The 22,343-nt window shown below is 36.6% G+C and overlaps 1 protein-coding gene across 1 annotated transcript in view; it reads right to left on the reverse strand.

Moving 5' to 3' along the window:
* Nucleotides 1–22,343, reverse strand: part of exoc4 (exocyst complex component 4) — a 222,905-nt gene that overhangs the window by 72,363 nt on the left and 128,199 nt on the right. Inside the window, exon 11 of the mRNA XM_073868399.1 lies at nucleotides 945–1,164. Within this exon, the coding sequence (XP_073724500.1) occupies nucleotides 945–1,164 (220 nt within the window). The remainder of the gene's footprint in view (nucleotides 1–944; nucleotides 1,165–22,343) is intronic.

Here is a 22,343-nt window from a genome sequence, read left to right on the forward strand (position 1 = left end):
TATACCCACACACGAGCGCACAACTTGGGACGACAGGTCTCGGTTTAAAGAGAAAATGGCTCTCGTCGGAGTCGCATAAAAGCTCTTATAAAGTCATCGCACTCAACCGAGTGCATTCTGGATGGCCCTCGTATAGTTTTAGAGACGGCATCTTACGAGGCTAATTGACCGGATCATGCATGAGTGCTGAAAGACATCGAAATAACTCAACTGTACATGCACAATTGCACAAACACACGCGCTCATAAACAAACTGAAGTGCGCGGATATGTAAAGAGGATATACTGTAGGTGATAAAAAAAAGGATGTTTGACCGTTATCAATGGGGCTACGTGGGTACATAAAACGACAATGGCTGAAAAACAATTTAATATAACCCAAAGGGTCTCTATGTAGTGTGTGTGTACCCAGCAAATATTGGACAGTAGAAGAACAAAGAAAACAGTGAGATGAATCAAGCAAGTACAGTGGTCCCCACGGTAATAAAAAAGCACAGGAAGTGTTCCTGGGAGAGACGGACAGCTGGCAGCCACGGTGTTATATAAGCTGCACTTAACTGCTGATTCTAGGTCAGCCAGGATCAAACACAATTTCAGCTCCAATTATGATGTAGGGTGATAGGGGGGTAGGTGGCCTTTATCGGCACTCTCGGGAGATTGAGGAGAAAAGACGGAAAGGAAAAATATAACCTTCCCCCCTGTGTAATTCAGAGAGAAAGCTATACAGCAAACTAACAAATGGATAAATAAACAACTTTGAGGATCGCCCAATAACCGGCCGGATACACCGACCCCTGCCTGACAGACATGAAATAGCATGAATTTACAGGAGCTGGCTTTCATAGTTAATGCCCAAAATCTGCAGATTGACTATGACTAGCGCCAAAGGTCTGGGAATTTTAGGGAAAGCGTAAAAAATGAAGTTGATACTTAACAGAAAATTACCTGTAGAAGGGGTCTTTGAACCCCCAGGTTTTTCATTGTGTCGGCATTGGCCAGGATCTTGAGTGGGTCGGAGACTTTGGTCACAGCCTCGATCTCCTTATTGGTCTCTGTGCGGACCTGGCTGAGGAACAGGTCGCTGATGTAGTAGGTGAGGAAGGTGCGGAGCTGACACTGCTTGGCCTGAGCCGGACCCATACTTGACTCAATCTCTTGAATGAACCTGAGGATACAGAGATCAAGGTTTGTGGAAGGTTCGACTAGGTTTGCAGGTCTCAGAGTCGTGGCCTGGTAGTTACAACATATAATGGAGACGCACTGCTCACATGGAAGACTAAGGCTTGAATCCTTGCCTATTTTATGACCCGATTCCGTTTCAATTTATTCACAATATCTTTTCATTTGGCAGATGCTTTAATCCAAAGCGACCTACTTACCATGCATTTAAGGTGTATATATACACTAACATGATATAAATAAATAAACATGTATGCATTAGGGCTGTAACGATACATCACGTGTCCCATTAAAAAGACCTGTCTAAAATCGAATCTGCATCGCGATTCTGTGTTTCATGCACAGCTTGTGCGTGTACTATGACGTTTTGGTCAGTAAGAAGTCCGTTACCAGTCTAAAATCACTACGAGTTTGACTCGTTTATAATATGCATTTAAAAAAGCAACACTCGTAAAAAAACAAAGTCATTCAAAATATTCTTTATTATCATGAAAATACCTGAAGCAATATGAAGAACGGCGATATACATATTCCTGTAGACATTTCCTGGAATAGGGTTTGTGATGCTACTTCTTCTGTGGCACAAGTGGCATTTCTGCACGAGTGCGCCCCCTGGCTTTTGGATGTGGCGGCATTTCACCGTAATTCATTCAAATTCATTAATTGAGAAAACGCGCATTTGCACGATAAATCGTTACAGCCCTAGTATGCATGTTTGTTTGTTAATTCATAACCAGAGACTTTGTAAACATGGGGGTTTGCCCAAATTTAGGGGGTCCAGAGTCATGGCCCCTGTAAAGATTTTTCATGCAAACTCCACAGAGAAAGGCCACCTGACCTAGCTGGGACTCAAACTGGAGATATTCTTGCTGTGAGGCGTCACTGTGCTGCTCTTAAACATGAATTTATGTACTCTATGTATGTATTGTTTTATTGACAACATGCACTTAAGCTGAAGCGGACTTAGTCCATGTCATAAATTTGCAAACTTTAGTGACCCTAAATATTTTTTTTTAAATCACGAGGCAGTTAAAAGTTTTATTCTGATTGGCTGGAAAGTGTTCCACGAGTACACTGCAAAAAATGATTTTCAAGAAAAACATATCTTAGTATTTTTGTTTTGATTTCAGTAAAAATATCTAAAAATTCTTAAATTAAGATGCCTTTTCTTGATAAGCAAAACGACCCAAGAAAATATGTCTAGTTTTTAGACCAAAATTATCAAATTTAAGTGATTTTGTGCATAAAACAAGCTAAATAATCTGCCAATGGAGTAAGCAAAAAATCTTTAACATTTTTCTTAAACACTAAATTCAAGAAAAATTTGCTTACTCCATTGGCAGATTTTTTTTTGCTTGTTTTATGCACAAAATCACTAAAATTTTATATTTTTGGTCTAAAAACTAGACTTACTTTCTTGGGTCGTTTTGCTCATCAAGAAAAAGCATCTTAATTTAAGAATTTTTAGATATTTTTACTGAAAACAAGACAAAAATACTAACAATTTGTTTTCTTGAAAATCATTTTTGTTTTATGGCATATGACATTGTAATTGCATCAGTTTATGATTGAACCACAAGTCTTTTATGTAATATGTTTTAAAATGTTTTAAATTTAAGCTAATTTAAAAAAATTTTAAGTATTCAACGTTTTCAAGTGTTGCTTAAATCTAGGTTTTTAGACTTATTTACATCATACAATAGTAAAAACTCCTCTTCTGACAAAAAATTGTCATTTAATGCCAAAAGAAATCCTTCTCTTGTTTTTTAAATGAATTTTTTTGTATCTCAGTAAATGAATTAATGCCGCGTTGCCCTGTCCTGTTTACGGTTGCTTAGTGATCTTTACGTTCTTGGCTACGGCGGTGTGACCGCATACTTCCGGTCGCCGTAGCAGTTCCATTCCCTTTGAATTAAAAAAAAAATTCAGTCCTTTGAATTTTAAAAAAAATAATATTCACCTGCGATGTAACAGCACAACGCATTATCATCTTGGGTCTGCATTATTTTCTAATAAATCAATGGTCCGTCATCAATTATTCCTTACTCGTTTTATGTCATAATTTTTGAAAAAATAAATTACTAAGGACCAGATTTACTAACAGTTTGCGCCAGGGAAACCATAATTTTGGCTTCAAGTAGTGACTGTCGGGATTTACTAAAGAAGGCAGTGGATAATAAGGTGTGACCTTATTGCATATGCATTTTTCAGACGCCAAATTTATGGGAGGAGATTATTTAAAAAATTCACGCAACGCGATTTACTTATGTTTGTGTGTGTGATATTACTGGTATTCGTGTCATTATTTAACGCAGAAAAATACATTATTATGTCTTAACCCTTTAACTGGCGCAGCCCTTTTTGAGGGGGGGGGGGGGGGGGGGGTTGGTGAAAAGGTGATATACACCTTTAAATTAATATAACGCTGGCATTTTTTTTTTGTCTAGAAGCCTAATTTTGGTTTTAATTTTGGTAATTTTTTGTTTTAAAGAAGACCCTTCAACGTTTTTTAGGGAAGTGTCTGGATGTGAAAATATTCATTTTTTTAAAGCAGTTTACATTTATTTGTAATAAATAAAAATGCAATATAGTATTATTTTTAATACATTAAATTGTCAAAAAACTGAGGTTTGTGCTGGTTTGCTGGGAGGTTTGCTGCATTCTTGTGTCACAAATGAATAAATTACAGTTACTGCATTATTATTACTGCTAAAAGGTTTTGAAATATGAAAACTACATTCTTAGACCTTTACAACAATATATAGTTTGTCGTGATAGATTAACATTTACATAGAAAATATTGAAATAAACGTAGGTGTACCGCTCACGGGACAGCGCCAATTAACGGGTTAAATCATTTTGCGCTTGAATGGCTGCAATTGTTGCTAATAGGAGGAGGCATCATAGAGATCAGAGAGCGCATAACACAATAAAGAGGATTTTTCCCACACCTAACAGTTTTTTGGAATGCCAGAGGAACATATTAATCAAAATATTACTTGCTGGAGGAAATTAAAGAGTCACTACAGTGCAAAAAAAGATTTTCAAGAAAAAAAATTCTAAGTATTTTTATCTTGTTTTCAGTAAAAATATCAAAAAATTCTTAAATTAAGATCTGCCAATGGGGTAAGCAAAAAATCTTGAACATTTTTCTTCATTCTAAATTCAAGAAAAATTCAAGAAAAATGTTCTTATCCCATTGGCAGATTTTTTTTGCTTGTTTTATGCACAAAATCACTTAAATTTGATATTTTTGGTCTAAAAACTAGACTTATTTTCTTGGGTCGTTTTGCTCATAAAGAAAAAGCATCTTTATTTAATTTTTTTTTTTTTTTAGATATTTTTGCTGAGAACAAGACAAAAATACTAAGATTTTTTTTTTCTTGAAAATCATTTTTTTGCAGTGTAGGAGAGGTCACACAATATAAAAGTTCTGGTAACCCTTCCTTTTTTGTACTCCAATACTTTTCAGTGTACTATGGCTTCGTTAGCTGGAATTTCACACCCTGAATTTTCAGTTGGGATGTCTGTGGTGCTGAACTCAAGCGCATCAGGCGTTAGTAGATCACCCGCACATGAGGAGCATCAGCTTTGCTTATTTGCGACCCTGAACTAATTTGCGCTGCTTTTAGTAGATTGCATAGGTCATTATGAAAATCAGCTGCCTAAGTTATTTAATTTGTGCATTTTTTATACATAACCCACAGATATTACACTCCCATCTGCACTTTTTTGGAATTACGCTAAAATATGCTAATGCTAATTTGCAAAAACTTTCTCAGTATTTGAATCTTAAATATTCTAATGTGGGCCATAGTAAACAAATCTACACACTCTTTATGTCTTTTAAGCAAAGTGCACACCAAGCGTGTCGGTAAGAGACAGAACATGACAGGTGTTGTGCAAGGTTGGCCTGTTGTGGATGAGCACGCAGAGGTCCATAGATCAGCAGCAATTCTGATTTATCACTACAAGTGTAAAGGAGCACAAACCCTCGACTCTAAACACCTCCCTCAGCACTGCACAGCCAATTAGTCAACCCAGCTGAGAGAAGCCCATGCACACACGTGTGAGAGATTAACTGCAGAGACAAGTCTCCATCCCTCAGTGAGCAACACCTGTCCTGCTGACTTTAATAAAACGCTGCCATTTAAAGCTGGAAGTAAACAGCAAAGAAGAGCTATTAAAATGTAAAATACCTTAGAATCCGTTTTAATTTTGTACAAAACTAGTCATACCTAAAATCACTTTTCAGGTACATTCCACTTTTTTTTAAAATATGCTAATTTTCCAGCTCCCCTAGAGTTAAACATTTGATTTTTACCGTTTTGGAATCCATTCAGCTGATCTACGGATCTGGCGGTACCACTTTTAGCATAGCTTAGCATAATTCATTGAATCTGATTAGACCATTAGCATCACGCTAAAAAAATAAACAAAAAGTTTTAATACTTTCCCTATTTAAAATTGAACTCTTCTGTAATTACATCGTGTGCTAAGACCGACGGAAAATTAAAAGTTGTACATTTATAGGCAGATATGGCTAGGAACTATACTCTCATTCTGGCGTAATAATCAAGGACTTTGCTGCCGTAACATGGCTGCAGGAGGCGCAATTATATTACGCAGCAGCCAAAAATAGTCAGCTTAGTAACTTTCAATAGCAGGGGACTATTTACGGGCAGTTTTAAATAGAAAAAATATCGAAACTCTTTGGGGTTTTTTTTAGGCACAATGCTAATGGTCTAATCAGATTCTTTTGGAAAATTCGCATATTTTCAAAAAAAAGTGGAATGTCCCTTTAAAGGTGCATTGTGTAACTTTCAGAAGGATCTCTTGACAGAAATGCAATATAATATACATATCTATATTATCAGTGGTGTATAAAGACCTTACATAATGAACTGTATTGTTTTTAAGGTAAAATTAAGGTTGCAATTCAATCTCACTGGACTTTTAAAACAATGTGAACAGCATTGATGACTATTGTCATAGTATTAGCAATATACGCTACTAGAATTTAACATCTACAATGAACAAACCAAAAACATTTATAGTTCATGTGTCGGTGTAAATTTGTTCTGTGATTTGTGTGCAATAGCAGAGCTCTGCTGTCTGGACTGTATATGATATATAGCGTGGCTTCTCAAGACCCTCTTGAATAATTTGGCATGGTTTAAAAATACAGAAAGAGATAATGACTCCATCTCCACTTCATTATGTCACCGATATAAAAATGTCCTCCACCAGAATTATTCACACCAGATGGCATCTGATACTTTCTGTTTCACCCCATCAAATAGACGCACGATGTCACACGCTCAAAAGTGTATTCGAGGGACTTCCATCATGAGATCATCTCTCTATGTTAATATATTTTATTCAATAAGTCTGCATGATCATGGTGTTATGAGGTAAATAGAAGGTGACAGCTGCCATAAAGGCCTCGTTGGCTCTCAGCTAATTGAGTTCTGCTCGCCCGAATCGAGAAGCGAGAAACGCGAGAGCATGACCACGTTGAACGTGATGACAGAAGCGCCCGTTAAAAAAAAAGAAGTCTGCGGTGTGCACGGCATCCCATCACAGCCGAAATGAAACGAAGCAGGAAAACATAATAAGCTGTTTCCAATGTATTATGCATGTATTATCACACATGATTACATAAAAACTGAATTGTGTTATAATGTTATATACTGTATGTTTCATGTATCTATTCTATATATATATATATATATGGTTTAATCTCCGAAACTTCTGCCATGAAAAAGCCTTAAATTTTGAAGAAATAAAACCCTTCCTATGTATTTGATCAGTGGCACTGTATTGCAGGTGTGGAAAAGTTAGACGGCTCTTATCTCTGCACTGCTATGTGATGTGTGTGTGTAATGGTGTTACATGTGCTTTAGAGACGTTTGGAAATGGATTTAAGAGGAATAAGAGATGTTTGAAGATGGAAGGAAAACTAAGGACAACCCAAGGACAGAAAAAGAGAGAAAGCTGGACTCTAGTGTGAATCAATCAGATGTCCCACTGAGAATGTCTATGAATTACAGCTTCAAATATGTACACGGGTATTAAAATGACAGATTTCCAAATTAGGTTTCATGACCCGAATGGATTATTGACTGGCCAGTTGTAGTACAATGCAAGTCAGTGACATCTGTTCGTGAATTTTTTTTATTTTAAACCCTGGGAAATCTGCTTACTCCTAGCTGCACTTACACAGAGGCGAAAGCAAATTGTACAGAAGTGTGGTCGTACAAATAAACAAAATGTTGGTGTTTGAAACTATAGTGGACATTATCCCATAATGCATATCAATATTGAAAGATTAACCAATGCACACTCAAAGGCTAGCCGATTCCCCTTCACTGTAAGTGCGTGTACCAAAATAACTTCTACGCTTTGACACAAGAAGGCACCCTCAACGCTTCTGACGCTTAGTGTCCGAATATAATCACTCGTTTTCATTCACAGTGGCGGCCGGTGACGTCTTTCTCGAGGGTGCACGTTGTGAAGCTCATCACAATATGTATTTAGCCCGTCATGTGTGTGGCTCGTCATGTCAAAATGTGTGTCCGGCACTTCACGTGAACCTATGTGCATCACGTGACATGTCAAAATACATGTCTGCTGCAGACGCTTTGAAGGGTTTTAAAAGAGACGTTTAATCAGAGTTTAGTGTTGTGTCTTGCTGCGAGTATTTTGTGAACGTGAGTGTCTCTTATCATAAACCCTTTCGACGCATCTGAAGCAGGAACCTATTTTGACAAGAGGCATGATGCACATGGTTCACATGACACAACCACCACATATTTTGAATTTGCGCCCCTTTGGAGGAGAAGTCACTTGCCCCCAGAGGGCTGTTTCGGACACAGCATAGGTTGTTGTGAATGAAAGAAGGAAAGAATGGAAGAAAGAAAGAAAGAAGAAAAAAGAAAGGAAGAAAAAAGAAAGAAAGGACAGAAGAAAAAAAGAAGAAAGAAAGAAGGAAAGAAAGAAAGAAGGAAAGAAAAAAGAAGGAAAGAATGAAAGAAAAAAGAAAGAAAGAAAGAACGAAAGAAAGAAAAAAACAAGAAAGAAGGAAGAAGGAAGGAAGGAAGGAAGGAAGGCAGAAGCAAAAACGGAAAGAATGAAATAAGGAAATAATGGAGGAAGAAAAAAGAAGAAAGAAAGAAAGAAAGAAAGAAAAAAGAAAGAAGGAAAAAAGAAAGGAAGGAAGGTAGAATCAAAAAGAAAAAAGAATAAAGGAAGGCAGGAAAGAAAGAAAGAATTAAATAAAGTAAGAAGCAAAGAAGGAAAGAAGGAAGAGGGGAAAGGCAAAAAGGAAGGAAGAAAGGAAGGAAGGAAGGAAGGAAGGAAGGAAGGAAGGAAGAAAGAAAGAAAGAAAGAAAGAAAGAAAGAAAGAAAGAAAGAAAGAAAGAAAGAAAGAAAGAAAAGGGGAAGGCAAAAAGGAAGGAAGGAAGGAAGGAGGGAAGGAAAGAAAGAAAGAAAGAAAGAAAGAAAGAAAGAAAGAAAGAAAGAAAGAAAGAAAGAATGAAGAACGAAAGGCTAAAAGGAAGGAAGGAAAAATGAAGAAAGAAGGAAAGAAAGAAAGAATGAAGAGGGGAAAGAAAAAGGGAAGAAAAAGGAAAAGAAGCAAAGAAGGAAGAGGGGAAGGCAAAAAGGAAGGAATGAAGGAAGAAAGAAAGAAAGAAAGAAAGAAAGAAAGAAAGAAAGAATGAAGAGCGAAAGGCTAAAAGGAAGGAAGGAAAAATGAAGAAAGAAAGAAAGAAAGAATGAAGAGGGGAAAGAAAAGGGGAAGAAAAAGGGAAGAAAAAGGAAAAGAAGCAAAGAAGGAAGAGGGGAAGGCAAAAAGGAAGGGGAAAGAAGGAAGAAAGAAAGAAGGAAAGAAGGAAGGAAGGAAGGAAGAGGGGAAGGCAAAAAGGAAGGAAGGACGAAAGAAAGAAAGAAAGAAAGAACAAAAGAAAGAAAGAAGGAAGGAAGGAAGGAAGGAAGGAAGGAAGAAAGAAAGAACGAAAGAAAGAAGAAAGGAAAGAATGAAAGGGAGAAGGCAAAAGGGAAGGAAGGAAGGAAGGAAGGAAGGAAGGAAGGAAGGAAGGAAGGAAGGAAGGAAGGAAGGAAAAACGATAGAAAGCTAGAAAGAAAGAAGGTAGGAAGAAAGAGGGGAAGACAAGAAGAAAGAAAGAAAGAAAGAAAGAAAGAAAGAAAGAAAGAAAGAAAGAAAGAAAGAAAGAAAGAAAGAAAGAAAAAATGAAAGAATGAAGAGGGGAAAGAAAAATGGAAGAAAGAGGAAAAGAAGCAAAGAAGGAAGAGGGGAAGGCAAAAAGGAAGGAATGAAGAAAGAAAGAAAGAACAAAAGAAAGAAAGAAGGAAGGAAGGAAGGAAGGAAGGAAGAAAGAAAGAACGAAAGAAAGAAGAAAGGAAAGAATGAAAGGGAGAAGGCAAAAGGGAAGGAAGGAAGGAAGGAAGGAAGGAAGGAAGGAAAAACGAAAGAAAGCTAGAAAGAAAGAAGGTAGGAAGAAAGAGGGGAAGACAAGAAGAAAGAAAGAAAGAAAGAAAGAAAGAAAGAAAGAAAGAAAGAAAGAAAGAAAGAAAGAAAGAAAGAAAGAAAGAAAGAAAGAAAGAAAGAAAGAAAGAAAGAAAGAAAGAAAGAAAAAATGAAAGAATGAAGAGTGGAAAGAAAAAGGGAAGAAAGAGGAAAAGAAGCAAAGAAGGAAGAGGGGAAGGCAAAAAGGAAGGAATGAAGGAATGAAGGAAGAAAGAATGGAAGAAAGAAAGAAAGAAAAAAAGAAAGAAAGAAAGAAAGAAGAAAGAAAGTGGGGAAGGCAAAAAGGAAGGAAGGAAGGAAGGAAGGAAGGAAAAATGAAAGAAAGCAAGAAAGAAAGAAGGAAGGAACGAAGGAAGAGGGGAAGGCAAAAAGAAAGAAAGAAAGAAGGAAGGAAGGAAGGAAGAAAGAGGGGAAGGCAAGAAGGAAGGAAGGAAGAAAGAAAAAAAGAAAGAAAGAAAGAAAGAAGGAAGGAAAGAATGAAAGGGGAAGGCAAAAGGGAAGGAAGGAAGGAAGGACAAACGAAAGAAAGCAAGAAAGAAAGAAGGTAGGAAGAAAGAGGGGAAGGTAAAAAGGAAGAAAGAAAGAAAGAAAGAAAGAAAGAAGAGCGAAAGGCTAAAAGGAAGGAAGGAAAAAATGAAGAAAGAAAGAAAGAAAGAAAGAAAGAAGAGCGAAAGGCTAAAAGGAAGGAAGGAAAAAATGAAGAAAGAAAGAAAGAAAGAAAGAAAGAAAGAAAGAAAGAAAAAAGGGAAGAATGAAGAGGGGAAAGAAAAAGGGAAAAAAGAGGAAAAGAAGCAAAGAAGGAAGAGGGGAAGGCAAAAAGAAAGAAAGAAAGAAGGAAAAAGGAAGGAAGGAAGGAAGGAATACAGACGCATAACGGGATCACCCTTCTGATTCAAGTATCATGTTGTTGAGTCAGGATCGTGTGAATGAAACTGATCTTGGATCAGAATAGAGGAGCAGTAACAGTGCTGAGCCCCCCTCCAGTGCAGGATGAGATGTCTCTAAGCATAACTCACAGCTAATAAAGGGATTATGACATGTAATCAGAGCTGGGTGCCTTTACGCTCTTCCCACAGAAACAGAATTACAGACAAGCGTAATTGTTCATCGACAGACGATCGCAATCCATCCAGAAGATAACAGGAATGACACAGCATGTTTGATGAGAAAGAAGAGGAGAAATGGGCGTAATGATTATAACCCCGCTGTGAATAAACAAGATTTTGGGGAGGGGGGTGGTCACAAACACGCTGTTTATTAGTGGTGCTTTCTAGGGTTTGAACTAAAACCCGAAAGAATTCAACTTCAGCAATTAAACTGTTGAGTTGTGTACATAAATAACACCTCAAATCTCTAATCCAATGAGGCTCCGTGTAGAGAGATGCAATAAAGAGAGAGGTTTTCTTGTATGCAATAAAACGGGGGGAAATTTTGAATTACATTAAATTAGGGACCTAAGCCATATTTAAATTTATCAAAAAGAAAAATTTGGCGATGAGGTGCTTTGAGTTGGGCCTGTAAGCAAACAAGCTAGAAAGCATATAGTACCTTTAAAGTCAAAATGTAGCTTTGGGGTCTTCATCATTTTTGTGAGATAGGTCTACCACAATGGATAAAACAATATGGAAGGTACTTTTTTGATATAGTTATAAAAACTTTTTTATTTTACTTGTTGGTTTGTTAAAATTAGATTTAAAAGTGGCCAAGCTAACATAAAAAATTATCCAGTGCTGATGCAGGTGCTTTGAAATGTACTACGTAATGCTTTATTCTTACCACGCTGACTATGCCAAAAGGTAAGATATTATTACACAAACTACTAGATTAATTTGAAACGCATCTGGTTACCCGCTGTGTAAATGCAATGCATATTTACATATTCAGTGACACTTTTTCGTAAAAACAATGGCAAAAGTTTTTATTAAGTCATTAAAGGTACAATTTGTAAGATATTTGCAGTAAAATATCCAAAAACCACTAGTCACCTTACATAATGAAAAAAAAAGTCATCAAACACGACATTTATAAAACTTGATTACTTTAGCTCATGTGTAACATGATTTCTCGTTCCCGTCTGATTGATGGGCATCAGCGTTTATTTAAAGACAACAAATCCCATCAGTCCACGCTGCTTCAGAGCATCATTAATCTACGTCATTGTTATTGATTTGATCTGGCGCCCTCTAGCGGCGCGGATTATACAAATTGCATCTTTAAAGGCAAGTGATTTGCACGAATGCCGCACACGTGAGCGAATTAGCATAAAGTTATCGTTATGATGTGGACGCTTATATAGTTAACGTTATATTTATAATGTGAACGGCCCTTAAGAGTTGGTTTCCTCGTGCTAAACAAATCCTATTTCTGTGCCGAATGCACTTCGCCAGGGTTCGTACAAGTTTCAAAAAAAAATTTACGGGTCCAGCTGACGTTTCAGGGATAAGCCATACGTATCATTTCTTTTTATGGGCACTTCCCCCAGAAAACCACGCCCACACGTCAATCAGCAGGAGAGCAAGAACGCTGAGTTACAGGCATCACTTCACGCGACAGCTTCGTTTTATATCAAGACTCAACAATGGCACGAAAGAAGAAGTGTATTTTTGGATGTTAAGCCAGCAATATGGATTATGTAAACAATGGATATAGTTTGTTTATCCGGTGTAGCAGCGGAGTTTTGCATGTGTGTTTGTTTAACGCTGGATTTCATTGAAAAGTCTAAGTAAGACTTCTGTTTTATGTTGGAAATAGGCGCAAAAGTGCATATTATATAAACGACACAAACATATAGTGAATCATAAGTTATCCAGTCAGTGTTTTATAGAGTGTTGACTCGTGACTCGCTCCTCCCGCAGCTCGTAACTCCTACTTTTTTCGTACGTTATCGGAAAGAATCGTTAAAGCTGATCTGTCTTTTATAAATCTGATAAAACTAAAGACTCTTTAGAGATATGAAGGATGTAATACTACTCTATAGGTACTGCAGAATAACATCAGATACATGTGCTCAGACTCTGTGTGGGCAACATGTTGAAGAACAACGATCTAAATGACTTTACATTTATGCAATTAACAGATGATTTCATCCAAAGGGAATGACAGTACATGAATCATGTGTGCTCCCTAAGAAACCTATGACTTTTATGCACCCTATTAAGTACATATGAAGAGTTTGGTTCCAAAACGCGATAAACGCCATTTTTGAAAAAAACGAGTTACTGCCAAAATCAGTATTATATCAGATCAGTATTTAAAAGTAAATAATTAATTTTACGCAAAATCCAATATCCGCCGTGTTATTCTGTCATCTTTTCTTCCTTTTTCCCAAAATGCGATAAACGCCACTGCTCCTTTTTTACAGAACGCAATAAATCCATTCCAGAAATTACAGCCCACTGTTCACGCAATGTAAACAAACAATGGCGGCGTGCTGAGTACACAGAGTCCTAGTTTTCCTCATCTACTTTGTACTTCGTGATCAACAAACAAAACAAAATAATACTTTAATGGCATTGATAAACCTGTGGTTGTTTTCTGTGACAGGAAAGATTGTCATCAACATCTAATAATTTATGCAAAGCACTCGGGTGCTTGTTCTCCCGACAGCATCAAGTTTCTCATGCTAACACATTGACCTCAGGGGATCTTATGAAAAACTTTACATTATTTTACTCAAAGTCAACGAAAATCGAGCAGGACCAAAACATTTTAGCTGATCGCTGTGAAAAATGCTAAGCAACGACGTCAAGTATGACCGCTGCAATGACCTTAATATGACAAAGTAAGTGTTTTGATTAATGCCATTAATGTTTATTTTTTATCAGTGTATATCACTGTTCAACTAAATGAATATAAAATGGCAAAGATGAATGCACATTTGTACATTGAATTAATAGATTTCTAGCATTTTGAAACAAAAACTGTCATGGATTTATTGCATTTTGTGGAAAAAAATAATTCGTTTTTATAATAAATCTTTGAAAATCAAGTTGTGGATTTGAATTTTTTATGTTTTTATAACCTAAAGATGCTATGTGAAAGTTTGTAACAGAAAATAGTGATTTTCATCTTGTCACTGTCTTGGTATAAAAAACACGTTTTTACCGAAATTTGCCAAATGGATTTTTGCGTTTTGGAACCAAACTCTTCATATATACCTTATTGTGTTATGGACAGTACATATTTAGGCCAATTTTTGTGTATTGTCGCTTTGGATAAGAGCATCTGCCAAATGCATGCATGACTGAAATGAGCATGAATGAGTAATTAATGTGCATACTCATTTCTGTTCACTGTCCGAAAAAAAAAAAGGTCAGAAAATGGTCCCTTAGCTGTAACGCTCTCAAACCCTTTCAAAAAGTACAACTTTGCACCTAAACAGTTCAAAAAAGTACCTCAGAGGTACATACTGGTACCAAATGTATGCATCTTTACCTAAATAGTGCACATAAGGACCTTTTTATACACTGCAAAAAATGATTTCAGTTTTCAGATTTGTTTTCAGTACAAAATTATCAAAGAAAAAGTTTTTAGACCAAAAAAATTATGTGATTTGTGCTTAAAACAAGAGGGTAAGAAAGAAAAACTTTTTTCTTAATATAATCATTTTCTTAGATAATTTTGCTCATCAAGAAAATACATCTTAAAGGTGTAGCGGAGGATTTTCTCGAATTTTAGAAAAGAACCGCCTTCTCCACTTTTTAAAAAATGCTATTGCGCAACACTCCTGCTTACCGAGCCCCTAAGGTGACATGGAGCAAAAATTAAATAAAGTTTAGTTTCATGTGCTCACATGAAAGTTTCATGTGCTCACGCGAAACTTTCCCGTGCTCACGCGAAACTTTCATGTGCTCACGCAAAACCTTCATGTGCAGATTTTTTTTTTTAAAGTTTAGTTTCGCATGCGCATGTGAAACTATCGGGCGCGCACGTGAAACTAAACTTTAAAAAAAAGTTCTGCACATGAAGGTTTTGCGTGAGCACATGAAAGTTTCCCGTGAGCACATGAAAGTTTCCCGTGAGCACATGAAACTAAACTTTTGATTTTTTTTTACTCCAATTACACCTTAGGGGCTCGGTACCTGATTGACAACTAGGAGGACCAATAGTCTTGATGATCCACCCAGAAAACAAAAATCCTCTGCAATAATACCTTTAATTTAAGTAAGAAAGTAATTTTTTGCAGTGAAGGGTACTGTCCCAGTGACAGCTTGGACCATTTTTTCTGACAGGAAAGTTTGCGTGCCTAAAAATCGAAAGCTCCACTACAGTACTACTCAGCGCACATCTATAACATATATATTTCCTCTAAGCCAAAGCAGTCTGGAGACAGACAGAGAAACACAGCACAGTGCACACGCACTCATCGAGTCCCAGTTTATTAGTGGCGAATGCCTCTGATTGGACTCAACAGCATCTAATTAACTGTCATTAGAAAACAGATGTCTATGCCCAGGGCTTTCGCTGGATTATTGTACATTCACACTGGCGTGAAACATGGTACGTCAACTACTTTCGGCTCTTCCTACTTTCGAACCGATTACAAGCTTGTGTAATTAAACCATCTCTTACTAGTATAAATATGTATTGGTGCGTTATCAAAGCCTATCCAACAAAGCAATAAAGCATAGTATGGCTGACTCAATTTAAAGTGCAATGCTGCCTGTCATTGGCTTTGTAAGATGAGCTCAGCAGTTGGGTAGGATGGTTTGTGTAATGGACATGGCTGCAGTTTGGTGTAATGTGCTGTTCTTGAAGACTGACAGTGAGGTTTATGTGATTTGAGAGAGAACAGTATGAGCACTCATTCGCGCCCTTATACACACGAAACGCATTAAAGCCGGGTGCCACTTTATAAACTTCTCATTTTGTTTGTCTACTAGACATTTATATTTGGAAATGAAAGACTTTTATAGCTGGCTTTAATGCAAGTGACAACTGTATTAGATAGTCTTTATATACATTTTATGATCTGACATTGCATTGACTAAGGTTTCTAAAGCACAGCGATTTCCTTTTTATGAGCTGGTCGAAGTGATTGATGAATCAATCGCAAATAAACACAGCATTCATTGCATGGACTGAATAGGTGGCGACTTACTGCTTATTTTGTCACTTTATATTCGCTTGCCGACTACGTTTGACTTAAAGGGGAAGTTTACCCAAAAATGAAAATTGTGTCATCATTTAATCTTCCTTAAGTTGTGCCAAACCTGTAAAAATCTCATTGTTCTGTTGAACAGAAAAAAAGTTAATAACCAAACAGATCTGGGGCACCATTCACTTCCATTATATCATCTTGTTCTATGAAAGTCAATGGCGCCCCAGATCAACTTTGTTACAAACCTACTTCAAAATACCATAATTTTTACAGATTTGGAACAACTTGAGGAAGAGTAAATGATGACACATTTTTCATTTTGGGGTGAACTATCCCTTTAAGCCTAGAGTCAAAATTGTTATGAATGCTTTTCTAACAAATTACACTGCAAAAAATTATTTTAAGAAAACATTTTCTTGGTATTTTTGTCTTGTTTTCAGTAAAAATATCAAAAAATTGTTAAATTAAGATGCATTTTCTTGATGAGCAAAACGACCCAAGAAAATAAGTCTAGATTTTAGACCAAAAATATCAAATTTAAATGATTTTGTACATAAAACAGGCAAAAAGAAATCTGCCAATGGGGCTAGGCATTTTTGTCTTGAATTTTTCTTGAATTTAGTGTTTAAGAAGAATGTTCAGGATTTTTTTGCTTACCCCATTGGCAGGTTTTTTTGCTTGTTTTATGCACAAAATCACTTAAATTTGATATTTTTGGTCTAAAAACTAGACTTATTTTCTTCAGTCGTTTTTTAATTTAAGAATTTTTTTGATATTTTTACTGAAAACAAGACAAAAATACTAAGAAATGTTGGTAACACTTTACAATAAGGTTCATTAGTTAACATTAGTTAATGTATTAACTAACTTGAACAAACCATGAGCAATACATCTGTTACAGTATTTATTCATCTTTGTTAATGTTAGTTAATAAAAATGTAAGCTTTAATTGTTTGTTCATGTTCAAAGTGCATTAACTAATGTAACAAGAATTTAATAAAGTATTAGTAATTGTTGAAATTAACATTAACAAAGATTAATTAATGCTGTATAAGTGCAGTTCATTATTAGTTCGTGTTAACTAATGTAGCTAACTAATGTTAACTAATGAACCTTATTGTAAAGTGTTACCGAAATGTTTTTCTTAAAAATAATTTTTTGCATAACTGCATGCGTGTTTTTATATCAAAAGCAAGAAAAGTAATCCTGTCCTGATACCATATGGAAAACATACGACGCTGAATAACTACAAAGATATTTAGCACAGTGGTAACAAGAAGTCACCTTTAAATGAACTGGATCTGGGATCATAAAAAATACTGCTGCGTGGGACGATTTTATGGAATTTATAGAGCGTGATTAATTTGTTTTATCTCAATACAATAAACGCTTTAAAAGCAGGTTTTAATAGCTGATGCCTTATCTCATTACAAACTAATAATGTATTTGCAAAAAAAGGCTTAATAATTCAGTAGGACTCACATAGTGAAATTTATAATAGGAACAGACCATTTATAAATACCAATACGTGCCACTAGATGACAGTATGTCAGTTCTCTCTGTAAATATCTTTGCAGTCCTCTGCGCAGCTTTAATAAAGGGAATGTGTCTTTAAAAACCATTAAGATTCCATTTATCGGGTTACTATCGAAACTGGCATTGCCGTGCGACGTATTTAGCTTTTGATACGTTCCCACAAAGACAGCGGTGAGGTAAATGAATATGGCCAACCCACGCAGACGCCCACCGCCTCTGAGACCTCCTGTTGTCTGCTGCAGATCTCATACACAAACACACACGTACGTTGGAAGGTAGCAGAATGGGTGTGGGACGGAGATGCCTTATTGGAAAGCAATGGACGAGCAAGCTAATTAAAACACATGGAGGCTGAAAACAAGAGAGAGAGAAAGAAAGAAAGAGGTGGATTAGCAAAGACTCTTGGAAGTTCAGCTATTTGGCTGCATTCTCTTCTGCCTCTGCTTTCTTACAGCATCATTATTTACACACACAAAACCCACAAAGCAAAAAGTGCAGTTTGTAATGAGCTGCGTTTCTGGGAAATTTATGAAATGCTGTTCAGAGCCGGCTGTTTCAGTTATCTAAGGTATGAAAATGCACGTGTTTATGTGAGCCAGAGGGAAAGCTGCGTTTTAGCCCAATTAAACTAGGTGAAATCTATCACATGGAGAAGACCAGAGGCTTGGATTCCTGCCGTCAAAAGGAAATGAGATCACCTTGTTTGGCTGACATATCCCCGTGGTGACAAATTACCCTCCCCGAAATACTCTCATGTTCTTAGCTTTGGCTTTTCCCCTTATTTCGAAATTTGCCACCTTGTCTTTCCATCCTTTCTCTGTTATAACCTTTCAGACCTTTTTCCATGCTGCATACACAGTCAGAAAAAAATGGTCTTAATATGTACCCATTTAGGTACAGATTTGTATACATTTCGTAGCAATATGTACCTTTGAGGTACTAAAATGCTCTCTTTGGTACCATCATGCACCTTTGAGGTACTAATTTGAACTCTTGGAACCAATATGTACCTTCAGGCACTAACAAGCTCTCTTTGGTACCAATATGTACCTTTCATGTACCAATAAGCTCGCTTTGGTACCATCATGCACCATTGAGGTACTAATTTATACTCTTGGTACCAATATGTACCTTTAGGCACTAACAAGCTCTCCTTGGTACCAATACGTACCTTTAAGGTAATAATATGAACTCTTTAGTACCAACATGCACCTTTGAGGTACTCATATGCACTCTTTGATACCAATATGTACCTTTGAGATACTAAAATGCTCTCTTTCGTACCAATTTGAAACGGTAATGTACTAAAATGCTCTCTTTTGTACCAATGTGTACCTTTGAGGTACTAAAATGCTCTCTTTGGTACCAATGTGTACATTTGATTTACTAAAATGCTCTCTTTGGTACCAATATGCACCTTTGAGGTACTAATAAGCTCTCTTTAGTACCAATATGTACATTTGAGGTACTAAAATGATCTCTTTGGTACAAATATGGACCTTTGAGGTACTAATAAGCTCTCTTTGGTACCAATATGTACCTTTGAGGTACTAATAAGCTCTCTTTGGTACCAATATGTACCTTTGAGATACTAAAATGCTCTCTTTGATACCAATATGTACATTTGATGTACTAAAATTATCTCTTTGGTACCAATATGCACCTTTGAGGTACTAATAAGCTCTCTTTGGTACCAATATGTACATTTGAGGTACTAAAATGCTCTCTTTGGTACCAATGTGTACCTTTGAGGTACTAAAATGCTCTCTTTGGTACCAATATGTACCTTTTAGATAATAAAATGCTCTCTTTCTCACCAATATGAAACGGTAATGTACTAAAATGCTCTCTTTGGTACCAATATGTACCTTTGAGGTACTAATAAGCTCTCTTTGGTACCAATATGTACCTTTGAGATACTAAAATGCTCTCTTTGATACCAATATGTACATTTGATGTACTAAAATGATCACTTTGGTACCAATATGTACCTTTGAGATACTAAAATGCTCTCTTTCGTACCAATATGTACCTTTGAGGTACTAATAAGCTCTCTTTGGTACCAATATGTACCTTTGAGATACTAAAATGCTCTCTTTGATACCAATATGTACATTTGATGTACTAAAATTATCTCTTTGGTACCAATATGCACCTTTGAGGTACTAATAAGCTCTCTTTGGTACCAATATGTACATTTGAGGTACTAAAATGCTCTCTTTGGTACCAATGTGTACCTTTGAGGTACTAAAATGCTCTCTTTGGTACCAATATGTACCTTTGAGATACTAAAATGCTCTCTTTCGTACCAATATAAAACGGTAATGTACTAAAATGCTCTCTTTGGTACCAATATGTACCTTTGAGGTACTAATAAGCTCTCTTTGGTCCCAATATGTACCTTTGAGATACTAAAATGCTCTCTTTGATACCAATATGTACATTTGATGTACTAAAATGATCACTTTGGTACCAATATGTACCTTTGAGATACTAAAATGCTCTCTTTCGTACCAATATGTACCTTTGAGGTACTAATAAGCTCTCTTTGGTACCAATATGTACCTTTAAAATACTAAAATGCTCTCTTTGATACCAATATGTACATTTGATGTACTAAAATTATCTCTTTGGTACCAATATGCACCTTTGAGGTACTAATAAGCTCTCTTTGGTACCAATATGTACATTTGAGGTACTAAAATGCTCTCTTTGGTATCAATGTGTACCTTTGAGGTACTAAAATGCTCTCTTTGGTACCAATATGTACCTTTGAGATACTAAAATGCTCTCTTTCGTACCAATATGAAACGGTAATGTACTAAAATGCTCTCTTTGGTACCAATATGTACTTTTGAGGTACTAAAATGATCTCTTTGGTACCAATATGTACTTTTGAGGTACTAAAATGCTCTCTTCGGTACCAATATGTACCTTTGAGATACTAAAATGCTCTCTTTGGTACCAATATGTACTTTTGAGGTACTAAAATGATCTCTTTGGTACCAATATGAAACATTAAAGGCGGAGTGCACAATGTTTGAAAGTCAATGTTAATTTGAAACGCCCCTACCCCAATAGAATCTGGACCTTCTTTTGATAGACCAGCCCCACACATGCGCAACCCCTGCAAGGATGTCGGTTAGTAGACACAGCGCTTACTGCTGATTGGCTACAAGTGTGTTTTGGTAATCGGCCCGACTCCCTTTTTCAAAGCATTTTTCAAACATTGTGCACTCCGCCTTTAAGGTACTAAAATGCTCACTTTGGTACCAATATGCACCTTTGAGGTACTAATAAGCTCTCTTTGGAACCAATATTTACATTTGAGGTACTAATTTGAACTCTTGGTACAAATATGTACCTTTAGATACTAACAAGCTCTCTTTGGTACCAATATGTACCTTTAAGGTATTAATTTGAACTCTTTGGTACCAAAATGTACCTTTAAGGTATGAATATTTACTTTTTGGTACCAACTACCAACATGCACCTTTAAGGTACTGATAAGCTCTCTTTGGTACTCATATGTACCTTTGAGGTACCAATAAGCTCTATTTGGTCACAATATGAACCAATAAGCTCTCTTTATTACCAACATGCACCTTTAATGTACTAATATGAACTCTTTAGGAATAAATATGTACTTTTTGAAAGGGTACAGCCCATTGACAGCTAGAATACTTATGTATATGTGTAGGGTACTAATGTATACCGTTTAATTCACACATGTGCAACACCACATACTGTATTAGGTCAACTTCTATCATGTCAAAGCAGCAGTTTGAAGAAAATCTTGCTTAAACATGTTAAAGGGGTACTTCACAAAAAAGAACATTTTGTCATTATTTATTTACCATCATGTTAGTCTACACCTGTATGAGTTTCTTTATTCTGTTGAACACAAAATAAGATATTTTGATAAATGATGGTAACTACACTTCCTTAGTTTTTGTTTTTCCTACTATGGAAGTCAATAGGAACCATTAACTGTGTGCTTAAAGAACATTCTGTAAAAAATGTAAACTTGATATCTTTAATATTGACTAAGTAAGGCCATGTCAAAAATAAAAATCAGCGTTTCGCAACTCATGGTTATGAGTGACCTTGATGCTCCTAATCTCATAATCTCTTAGCCGAAAATCTGATTTCGATTTTGTTTTCTAATTATACAGACATTTACAATAAACTGACCTGTATACTACACAAGTACCCCACTTGTAAATATTCAATGTAGCCTTTAGAAAAACATACATTACTGCCTACCTAACATAACCCACTCCAAATGTGGCCTCAGACCGACCCGTTGGACTGGATAATAACCTGTCAGTCTTTCTGTTCTCTGAAAGCATTTGTTTTCAAAGCAGCGGTGGGCTGTTATTACCCTGCGTGGTGCAAGCGAAGGAGGAAAACTGCAAATTGAGCTATTAGTGCAGGATCTGGGAGTGGTCTATGGTACCGCCTTTAATATGAGTGTGCATGTATGCGTAAACACTGTCAGGCATGGAGTGATGACTGTGTGTGTGTGTGTGTGTGTGTGTGTGTGTGTGTGTGTGTGTGTGTGTGCGCGCGAGGACATACAAGTGACAAATCGAGAGCAAAGTGTTACAACTGTTACAATTAAACCCCCCTTAGGGATCTGGACTAATCAAACTCTCTTTCAAGCCACAAAATGGGCGAATCGCTGGGGCCCGTTTCAACTTCCGTCTTAATAGCGACTGCAATTGCTCTCTAAACACTGTGAGAGGGGGGTTATGGGATTTTATGAAGCCAGTGGCGGTCTCTGTAGTGCAGGCAGGTGCTGGGGGTACGTCTTTATACTGGCGGACGGGAATCCAAACACTTTAGGGCTCCTTCAAATTAGAGCTCGGCGTCTCCTACAGAAAAGAAACCAGTAAATGCTTTTCTGTTCCAGCTCCAGGAACTCTGAGAAAAGACTCAATTAAATCACAGAGGCTTTGCCAGGGAGCGCAGCCCA

Source organism: Misgurnus anguillicaudatus, chromosome 1, assembly GCF_027580225.2.
Source record: "Misgurnus anguillicaudatus chromosome 1, ASM2758022v2, whole genome shotgun sequence".
NCBI lineage: Eukaryota > Metazoa > Chordata > Actinopteri > Cypriniformes > Cobitidae > Misgurnus > Misgurnus anguillicaudatus.